The sequence below is a fragment of the Engystomops pustulosus genome, chromosome 8 (assembly GCF_040894005.1).
Source record: "Engystomops pustulosus chromosome 8, aEngPut4.maternal, whole genome shotgun sequence".
Classification (NCBI taxonomy): Eukaryota; Metazoa; Chordata; class Amphibia; order Anura; family Leptodactylidae; genus Engystomops; species Engystomops pustulosus.
The window spans coordinates 24112390-24123508 of NC_092418.1; the positions used below are offsets into that span (position 1 = coordinate 24112390).

Genomic DNA, 11119 nt, shown 5'->3' on the forward strand with positions numbered 1-11119 from the left:
GATTTTAAAATTGTTTTCTCGTGACACATCGTACTTCAGGTTATTTGAAAAATTTTGGTGGTATGTTTTGCATTTATTTATGAGAAAATCAGATATTCGGTGAAAATTTTGAAAAAATTTTGATTTTTGAACTTCAAAATGTTCTACTTTTTCCATACATAGTCACAACCGCAAAAAAACATAATAACTAACATTCACTAAATGTCTAATTTATGTGGACATGGTTTTTTATGCATACTCTTATTTTTGTAGGATGTTATGGGCCTTTGAACGTTAGGTGCGATTTTTCACATTTTCATAAAAAACGCAAAATCCTGCTATTGAGGGACCTGCTCAGGTTTCAAATCACTTTGAGAGACCTAAATAAAAGTAAACCCCATAAATTACCCCATTATAGAAACTACGCCCCTCAATGTACGTAAAACAACTTTTATGAAGTTTGTTAACCCTTTAATTGTTTTACAGCAGTTAAAACAAAATCGGATGCAATTTTGAAAGTAAAATTTTTTTGGCTAAATTAATATGTTTTTCAAAAAATGTACAAATTCTCAGTGGATAAAATACCAAAACGCTCCACAAAATTTGATACCCAATCTCTTCCGTGTATAACAATACCCCATATGTGGTGGTAACCTGCTGTATGGACACACGCCAGGGCATCGAAGGGAGCTGCGCCATTTAGAGCAGAATATGCAGTCACTTTTTATTGGCTATACAATCTTTATTTTTTTGGTAATTTGGACATATAAGGGCTTATTTTCTGCGACATGAGATGCACTTTACAAATACTTCATTTTAGTGGGTCATTAGCTTATTGATGAGATTTTATTAACTCTTGAATGTATGGGTGAAAAGAAAATTGTCAATTTTGGTTTACTTTCTTTTCGTATTTTTTGGGGGTCGTACACCGTACACTAAAAATATTATATTATCTTCATTCTATAGGTCACTACGATTACGGTGATACCTCATTTATATAGTTTTTCATTTATTTTTACAATTTTACTGGATAAAAACTAATATAGAGGAAATATCATTTGTTTTTGCATCGCCATCTTTTCGGAGACGTAACTTTAATATTTTTTGGTTGACAGAGCTAGTTTAGGGCTTATTTTTTACATGTTGAGTTGTTCTTTTCAGTGGTACCATTTTTGCGCACATAACTTTTTTTGATCACTTTTTAGAACATTTTTGTGTAGAGATTTTATGAAAAATGTACATTTTTGGCGTGTTTTTCTGGTTTTGTTTTTACGGCGTTCACCGAGCAGGTCCAATAATGTTTCTGAGTTATTGTACGGATTGTTACGGACGCGGAGATACCAAATATGTGGGGGGTTTTTGGCGATTTTGTGGGTTTTTTCACTTTATTGCATGTGTATAGGGAATATTTGTGTTTAGGGGACTTTAACTTTATTTAATTAATTATTTTTTATTAAAAAATTATTTTATGTAATGTTTTTAACATTTTTATTAACTTTTACAGGTTAGCTTGAACAAGTGATCCACTGATCACTTGTTCAAGCTCTTCTTCACATTACACAGTGTAATACAGATGTATTACACTGTGTAATGTAACACACTGAGCATGCTGCGCATGCTCAGTGTGTTACAGCCGGGTCCTGTCAGGAGGCAGGGACCCGGCTACAGGAAGGAGGATCGCGCAGCCCCGGGCACCGGCAGTCCCGGGGCTGCGATCGGAGCAGCGGACCCCCCCCGGTAAGCGCCGCGGGGGGGTCCGATTCTTCTGAAATGCCCCTTGCACACCGCGGTCAGCGCGACCGCGGCGTGTCAGGGGTTAACACCCGCGATCGGAGAAATCTCCGATCGCGGGTGTTAGAGGCAGGTGTCGGCTATAATATATAGCTGACACCTGCAGCTTCTGGCACCGGCTCCGTTCAGGAGCCGGTGCCAGAAGCATGACGTAATAGTACTGCATTTTGCGGGAACGCACCTCCCGCGATGCAGTACTATTACGTCAAATGTCGGGAAGGGGCTAGAGATGGTTGTGCGTGAAAATCCCAGTAGATCAGCAGTTTCTGAAATACTCAGACCAGCCCTTCTGGCACCAACAACCATGCCACGTTCAAAGGCCTCAAATCACCTTTCTTCCCCATACTGATGCTCGGTTTGCAGGAGATTGTCTTGACCATGTCTACATGCCTAAATGCACCGAGTTGCTGCCATGTGATTGGCTGATTAGAAATTAAGTGTTAACGAGCAGTTGGACAGGTGTACCTAATAAAGTGGCCGGTGAGTGTATATATATATATATATATATATATATATATATATATATATCCGGCTCACAGCTAGTTCATTGCTGGTTATATTTCTTGGCTAGCTCTATATAGGTCTTCTTTTGCTACACTTCTGTATTTCTGGCTATCCAATGTTAGCTTACGTTTTCTGACTATTCATGTGTACTCCGATTTTGTACCTTGCTTTTGTGTTATTTGTTTGTGAGTCTTGTTGTCTTGTTTTGTGTCCTCACTATAGCATAGGGAGGGAATGATGCCCAGTTACTGGCCACTGGTTAGGATGTACCTAGTAACTAGGCAGACTACAGTTTGTGAGTCTCTAGTTTAGGGCTAGCAGTTCTGTCCATTGTCCCTTAGTCTAGAGTCCCCATTACAGTGTACATCACTGTGCTGAGGAATAAGGCAAGGCTAATGCCCATAAATTTTGTGAATAGGATTACATGCATAATTTAGGTACAGATATGTTTTCCTGCAGCTGCTTTTAGTAGTGATTTAGACCCAAGTACAGGCAGAGGATCACCCTACCAATGTCATTAAACTCCACCTTCCGTCTCTTTTTTAAATGTATAAATTGTAGTTAAAAGGAGTAATGTGAGTTGTGACTGTGAGGCTGCGGTCACACGTTCCGCTAGTTTTACGTTTCCTTACGCAAAACTTGTGCATGGAGGCCAGATAACGTCTGCGTTTCCTGTGAAAGCCAAGTGATTTCTTACCGGCACCCGATGTCTTGTATTGTTTAAGTGCATGACACTGGGTGCTAGTTACCGATCGTATGTATTTCAATGGGAACGTATATGTGATTGGGCCCAACCCCGCCTCCCATGTGCTAGCGTTGCAATAGAAAATGCAAAGGTAGCAGAAGATGTGACTGGAGCCTTAGGAGGTAAAGGTTTTGATACATATTTTAACATAGGGAAGACAAAAAATAGCTCTACTGGTGATCTGGATCCTCTAGAGCAGTGGTGGCGAACCTATGGCACGGGTGCCAGAGGTGGCACTCGGAGCCCTTTCTGGGGGCACCCAGACCTTCACCCCAGCACAGAGTTTGCCAGAGAGGACTCAAGACTTCCTCCTGTGGTCCAAGACAGCAAGGACTTGCCATGCTCAGTGCTATTTGAAAGCGACCACATCCTTGGCTGCCAGGACGACAGGAGGAGCGAGAAGGTGTGGATAGAGATGGATTATGGTCGGGTCCCCTGATTCTTCCTTTTCAGGGGACCCTGGATTGAAGATACAATCCAAATTTCTCCATCTTCTTTCTATTGTATTGACGTCCTCAGGACAGCAATACGATTGAAACCTGTGATACAGCAAGGATCAATAAGTTACTGCTTAAATTGTCATGTTGGCACTTTGGGAAATATAAGTGGGTTTTAGTTGTAGTTTGGGCACTCTGTCTCTAAAAGGTTCTCCATCACTGCTCTAGAGCAGTGTTCCCCAACCACCGGTCCGTGGCCCAAAACCGGGCCGTGGAACGCCTTTTTCCGGGCCGTGGCCAACCTCAGTAAAAGAAAAAAAAAAAATTTTTTTTAATTATATATATACAATCACCTTTTGCGTTCCCCTGCAGCAGTCTTCTCTTCCTATACTAAATTTCCATAATAATGCACTGCTCTATTGGCGACAAGCATCATGATGTCATCACATCATATCTGCCAACAATAGATCCATGCATCAATGCGGAAGAGAAGTGAAGGAAAAGAAGACTGCTGCAGGGTAATGAGGAAGGACTGGACGACTGGAAAAGGGGGTATTGGAATCAGAGGAAGGGGGCAGCTAAAGGAAAGGGGACATGGGAGGAAGGCATGGGAAAGAAAACTTTGGAGGGGGTACGCTACAGGAAATGGGACAATGAAAGCAGGGGGTTCTTCTTCAGGAAATGGGACAACATAAGCTAGCCACACAGGGAGTTATGGTGGGGCATGCAAACATACACCAGACCGCATCCCCCTACCCACCGGTCCCTGGAGAAAATATATGTTTACAGCCGGTCCCTGGGCAAAAAAGGTTGGGGACCACTGCTCTAGAGGATCCAGCCTCCATGGTCAAATGGACCTTCTCTTGACAGGTTATGGTAAGACCTATTCAACTTGGAAGTGCTGGTGGGGAGGGGGTCTGTCCCCTATTCTGACCATAGACAGAGGTCCCAGCTGATCTAACAGAGGAGCAGATGACCGGAATACGGATTGTATGATCTATTACCTCCAGTTCTTCTCACGTAGTTCTCAGATATAATATGACTTGCAGCCTGTGGTCAACCTTCTGATCTCCCCTTGCCGCACATGCACTGCAGATGTATCCTGTATAATTGGTTGTCTGGTTTGGTAAATGAACTGATTAGTTATCTGATACTGTTCAGTGGATTCATTGTTTGTCTCTATCATATACCGGCTGCTTACATGTCACTGAATACGCTGTATGTCTATATTTTATTGTACACTATGTTGTCTTTATTTTATAGGTTGCTCAAATGGTGGATCTTGACACTTTGCTGGTCTTCTTGGTCATTTCCTTCATGGAAAAGGATATAAAATATAAACAGGAAATAAGGATATAAACAGTGGAGAGAATCATCATGAAGCTGGTGCCATAGGGAAGCGGTGTGACATGAGTCCAATGTGCCTGGGGGAGATCATGGATAGAGGAGAATGTGGATGCTTCCAGGGGACTGCATATTTTATCTGTAATCATGGCCACATTTGGTATTTCTAGGGCCCCAAGCAAAGCAATTTATCGTGGCCCAACTATTTCACCAGGAAGGATTGTGGTATGGTAGAAGCCATGTTGATTGAGAACACCTGGCACCCACCTCCAACAAGGAGTTTGTTGCTACAGCCAGAGCCCATCCAGCCTCCTTGCAAGCAGGGACAGTTAAAGACATAGTAGGAAACACAAACTGAAGATAAAGATCAAGTTCCTGACTATTTTTTTTTAATTTCCTGTATCTCCAGTTCTGTAGCACACATGATGTGTTTCCAAAGACAAAATCCTCATCTTTACAATGACACCAGAAGCATGGTTCTAGGCACTATAAAAATGAATATTGGGGCATCTGAAATGAAACTCCCCTTCTAGCTTTTAAAAGTGACTCATCTAAGTTAAAAAGTGATTCTTCTCAGTTTATTTCATGTACATTTGACTGGAGAGGATGTCTTTAAAGGTAAGCAGGGGAATGTTAACATAAAAGAGGAAATTCTAGAAGGGACGTTTCATACCCAACCTGAGGGGGCTGTATGCATTTCAAAACACATTACATGACTTGCCTGTGCTCCTCACTCCTCAGCTCTCAGCCCCCACCCTCCTTCACAGGAACAGAGCTCACAGCCTGGTGAGCTGACAACAGTAGGGAAGGGAGGAGCTGTACAGAAGTACAAAGGTGGAGGCTGAGAGCTGAGGAGTCTGCAGCACACACAAGTCATGTGTTGTTTTTTTAAATCCATTAAAACCAAAGCCCAACCCCTGCTACTACACAGAGGATTCTGTCAGGGTACAAGGTAAGTTATAACACACAATTATATTGTAATGCAAATACTTAGAGAAAGCAGAAAAACATATTTTCAATGCAGGTGTGATGGGCTTCTGCAACCTGTCTTTAGTGAAAATGAGGACCTGTTGACAGGTTCCCTTTAACACTTGTGACGCTGCAATAAACATGTATTGTAGCCTCATGAAATAAGAACTCTGTATACCTGAGTGACCCGTGATATAGAGGAAATAGAGAAAATAAGAATCAATATGGCGCCACTCATCTCCGTGTAATTATCATATGAAAAAATTAGGAAAATTTTCCAATGATGCAATTTTTATGAGCATTAGAAACAACACCAGAACATTTTGCATCTTTTTTTCCATCTCCTCCGGTGGCCACATCCATCTACATTTCATCCCTGCAAATATGTTATTGTAATATCTCAGCCGCCCGACGTTACGAGGCCGGTCCTAAGACTATCCCTTAATTACCTACACTTAATATTGAGATATTGAGTAAAACAGAACATATTGAGTTAGTCCATTAAGCAGGACTCATCAGCGAAATGTCTCAGCGGAAATAGCTGATATTTGTAATAGAGTTGAAAGCAGAAAATTGTCTTTCTGGATCGTAAACCACAGAGGGAGAGATAATGTGCTTGTTGGATTCATCTGCAGCAGCAGAAGCACAAAACAGGGAACATCTCCAAGGGCGCAGGTAAAAAAAAAAAAATTCTGCCGTCTGAAAAATTAATCGGTCGTTTAGTTGCAATTTGTCTATATTTCATGATATTTATGTATATGGTAATGGAATTAAATATTAATGAGACACTTATTGGTAGTTCGACTTTCTGGAAGGGAGAAGGCAACAAGTTCAATGTGGAGTTTATGTAACAGGTGGATATGAGCTATAGGGGTAGTTGCCTAGGGGCAACATTTATTGGGGGGGGGGGATATCTACGATAGTTTTAGTAGATATTGCTCAAATTTTACATCTATATTTTGAAATGGAAATACCATATTTTCTTGAGTATAAGCCTAGTTTTTCAGCACAAAAAATGTGCTGAAAACCCAAACTCGGCTTATACTCGAGTAAAAGCATATAGATTTTACCAGGTTTTTGTGGTAAAATTAGGTGCCTCGGCTTATACTTGGGTCTGCTTATACTTGAGTATATACGGTAATTTAGACAGTATCTAATAAAATTGGAACAAATTGTAACATGAAGCTGATACAACCTTTTACCATGTGGTTTTCGAAGGATTGTTAATAACAATTTTACATCCAATTTTTCCTGTTACTATTATGACAATGCAATGGATGAACAGTACAGCAAAATCAGCACTGCTACATCTCTATCTAACCTAAAATATAAGAGAAAAACCCAAAAACTGACATATCAGTAAGTACTGGTTACTGTATAGATGAATGTGTTACTTATCTGTGCGGTTTTTCCATTACATCTATTGATAGTCCAATATATACACTTGGGTAGTGCCAAGTGCTACATCTATATTTGCCAAAATTTGGCACAACATTTTTTTTTTTCAGAAAAGTACTACATCTACCCACCAAAATAAATGCTTTTTAAACATTTTAAATGTAATTTTGTTTGGGTTTTACTATGGTTGTGCAGTCCCACGTAAAACCCTATGTTCATAACAAGAATAAGTAGCTCTACTACTCCTGTTTTTCGGGGAAGGTCCACGCCTTTGACTGTGCACTTAATGCTAGTAATTGTAACAGGTCCTGGGATAATGTGCATAATGCATTTATAATGATATTATTGGGATAATAGCTGCATACGAGATGTGAGCCACTCGAGAGATGAATGTTTCTTAATATTTGGTTCCATTAACACAACAAAGAGGATATGATTACAATTCTGCTGGTCTGTGTATCTATATGTTGTCTCTGTATGTTGTACATTCATGTCAGTAATTATTTGCTGTTGCTTCATATACAGCTAGAAGGATTACCTTTAGTTTCTTAAAAATTAAATGTTTTTACTTTTTGAAAACCTCTGAAAAGATGTAACTTCTATGAATCCACTAACTTACAAGTGATATCATCTATTTTACTATTAACCTCCATCCTGCCCAGACTGCCATGTCTATGAGCAGATATGATTAATTTATATAAATATATGAATGGTCCATACAAAAAATATGGTGGAAAGTTGTTCCATTAAGGAGGACGGCATCCAGCACATCATGTGACATTTCGGGGGCATGGCCCCTTTGTCTATGTCTGAAGAAGGTGCCACGCCCCGAAATGTCACATGATGTGCTGGATGCCGTCCTCCTTAATGGAGTAACTACATGGTGTGCTCAGCCCGTTTCCCTGAAGTTCACGCTGGATTATATGGAGTTTCACACTTGGGTGAATATGTTTTGCCTAAAATGCTTGTAACAATTGATATATTTTGACTTTCAAGTGATGCCATCTGTTTAACTTCCCCCTTATACGTGGCTCAGACTACCGTAACTACTGATGTCTAAAAATTTTACTGTCCTGATAAACTTGACGCGTGCTTCTACAGCCTATCCCCAAACTCCAGAGTAGCACAAAAAATCCAAACCTTAAAATTAAAACAGACCCCAAACACCAGAATAAATATTTACACTACAATAATTGGAAGTCTCCCTTAGGGTTCATTCACATGGCCATCTGCGGGGACGTATATTGTATATGTATATGTACGTCCCCATAGACAGCAATAGCGGCACACGTGTGGCACCGATCCTGGCCGCACACCGCAAAAAGATAGAGCCTGCACTATCTTTCGGCGAGTGTGCGGCCGTGCGCCGCAGTTTTCTATGGAGGGAGGAGGGGTCACCTCCTCCTCTCCAGCACACGGCGGTATGCCTGCCGGGCAGGTGAATGCGCCCTTAAATAGTCAAAGGCCCAAACCAGAACTTTTAAATAAATTTAAACCCCCAAATCAACCCCCCTAAATGAATTAACCACACTAAATATATACTTGAGACCCCCTAAACTAATACGGATGCCAGACAAGATCGCACAGAGGAAAATACATTCTCCTCTTATCACTTTGGATTCAGGACCTGCACAAATTGAGTCATGTGACCTTATCTCTGCAGGTCCTACACACCTTTGTGCTGGCACCATTGCACATAGACGTTTATAATGATGTTTGATTTTAAGCAACAGATGCAAGAATACAGTTGAGTGTATTAGATGTTTTGCTATGTAGGGATGCCATGGGCATCTTGGGATTCTTTGGCCACTAGTTTCCTAAAGTGGGGTGTGTATACTTTTTCATATAACTGATTACATAACCAATGATGGATTGTGATGGACTCTTACTAAATGTCTGTCCTCATTTGCAGGATCTAACACTGGAATCATGGTTTTGTCCCAAGATCTCTGTTATCCCATTGTGGATCTACTCCTCATCGTGGAAAAATATAACTCTTACTACATTGCCTTTCAGTACTTCAATTTCATCATGTCCATTGTGATATGCCTGGTAGGATTGGTGGGAAATGCAATTGTCATCTTTTTTATTGGATTCGTCATGAAGAACCACAAGTCTAAGTACTGGTTCCTAAATTTGGCCATTGCCGATGCGTTTTGTCTCCTGACCTTACCCCTTCATGCCACCGCAACATTAGAAGGCTCCTGGACAATGGGGCCGCACGTCTGCAAACTCTTTCTCTTTTCGTTATGTACCAATATGTACGCCAGTGTCTTCATACTTATCGCCCTAAATATTGCCAGAGTATTGTCCGTAGCAAAACCCATGTTTCATCTCAAATTCATGTCCCGACGCGTTTCATTTTGGATCTGTTCTTTCATCTGGATTTTTACAATTCTGTCCTGCATCCCAGTCTTCTACTTTGGCGGTGAAGTCAAAATTGGAGATTTTGTGATCTGTAGCTACATGAACACTGAGACCTTTGACATCAGGTATAATATAAGTAGTGGTAACGCTACAGGAGACATCTTATACTCTGAAATCTACACCAAGTTCAACCCCTTGTTCCAACAATGCTCATCCGATACATGTTGTGGTGGCCAGATGGCACTGGATCTTTGGAGCCATATGTTGTTTACCGCAGAGAAGTTTGTGATACCTTTCATTATTATGGGTTACTTTTTACCCCTTGGCATTGTAATAGTTTGCAATGTAACCATAGCTATTCAGGTCAGAGAATCCAAGACCATTAATACCCACAGGATCTATCGAATTGTCCTCATGATCATCGCAGTGTTTTTTATAACGTGGACTCCAGTAGTCATATCGGAGACTGTGTTATTTACCGCTATTGTTAATAGAGACCTGGTAGCCATGCTGAATGTCTTTCTATACATGCCGCTCTTCGTAAACATTGCCTATACAAACTGCTGCCTGAACCCTATTTTGTATGTGCTAAGCGGTGGACAGATGCGAATGGGGCTCTCCGACTTCATCAGTAGCATCAGAAGTAGCAACACATAACGAGGCATAATCTGGATCCATTATGCTCACAAAGAATCAACGTATTTAACCTAATGAAGTCTACTCTATACATTTTTCCAGCGTCGTGTTGTCCCTTGCTCTGATAACCAACTGTTTGAAGCTTCATACCCTTGAGTAGTCATCGGAAGAAGATGCTAGATCCTGGACATGTCAACCAGAACAATCATCACACCAACTACAAAGGTCTTCAAAACCAAGGACAGTTTTTGTGGGAAACTAGTGTGACATCATAACTGTACGATTGGTGAGAATCCATTGGAAAGTTGTCCATTGTCACGTCTCAAGTCAAGCCATTGTCAACTATTGGAAAATTCTCTATTGGCCATTGAAAAGATTTTGAGCAAATAATCGAAATTAAGGAGACATTTGATATTCCTATCAAATAGAATAAGAATATTACGACAAGTTACTTTTGAGACTGGTTCTATGGATCTCATGTATTAAGGCCGGCATAGAGGAGAATTCTTGTTGACATGATCCATGTCTTCTTTCTGTTCTGTTCTCCTTCTGATGTCTTACCTATATACTGATTTATATTTAGTTAGACGCAGTCTACAACCTGACCCCTTCACCGGAATAAAGTCCTTCAGAATACAGTTGACTGTCTTAAAGTGACCCAAAGTTACCTGGCCCAAAATAGTTTTGGAAAGAACCTTTGACACACTTTGACATACCTATATCATGCACACTACCTGCTATGATGTATATGTCAGTCAGGCCTTTCTGCACATGCTACCTCTCTCCCCTCATTCCAGGACACTGTGGAGGGATGAGTACAGAGGACAGAGGAGACATAGCACACAGAAATAAATAGTTTTCATGCTATGTGACCTTCCCCCATTCTCGTCACTGACCTATCTGTAGCATTGTCAAAACCCAGAGAGAAGGGGGTGATGTGCAGCGCAGG

At 40.9% G+C, this 11119-nt stretch overlaps 1 protein-coding gene across 1 annotated transcript; it reads left to right on the forward strand.

Annotated features, from left to right (window-relative positions):
* Positions 1-4724: 4724 nt before the first annotated feature.
* LOC140076039 (chemerin-like receptor 1) lies at positions 4725-10547 on the forward strand. The gene is made up of 2 exons (XM_072122565.1): positions 4725-5418; positions 9080-10547. The coding sequence occupies exon 2, from the start codon at positions 9097-9099 to the stop codon at positions 10189-10191; it is 1095 nt and encodes a 364-aa protein (XP_071978666.1). The 5' UTR covers positions 4725-5418; positions 9080-9096; the 3' UTR covers positions 10192-10547.
* Positions 10548-11119: the final 572 nt, after the last annotated feature.

Coding starts and splice junctions, on each gene's coding strand:
- LOC140076039 (XM_072122565.1), top strand. CDS start 9,097: ATGGTTTTGTCCCAAGATCTCTGTTATCCCATTGTGGATCTACTCCTC.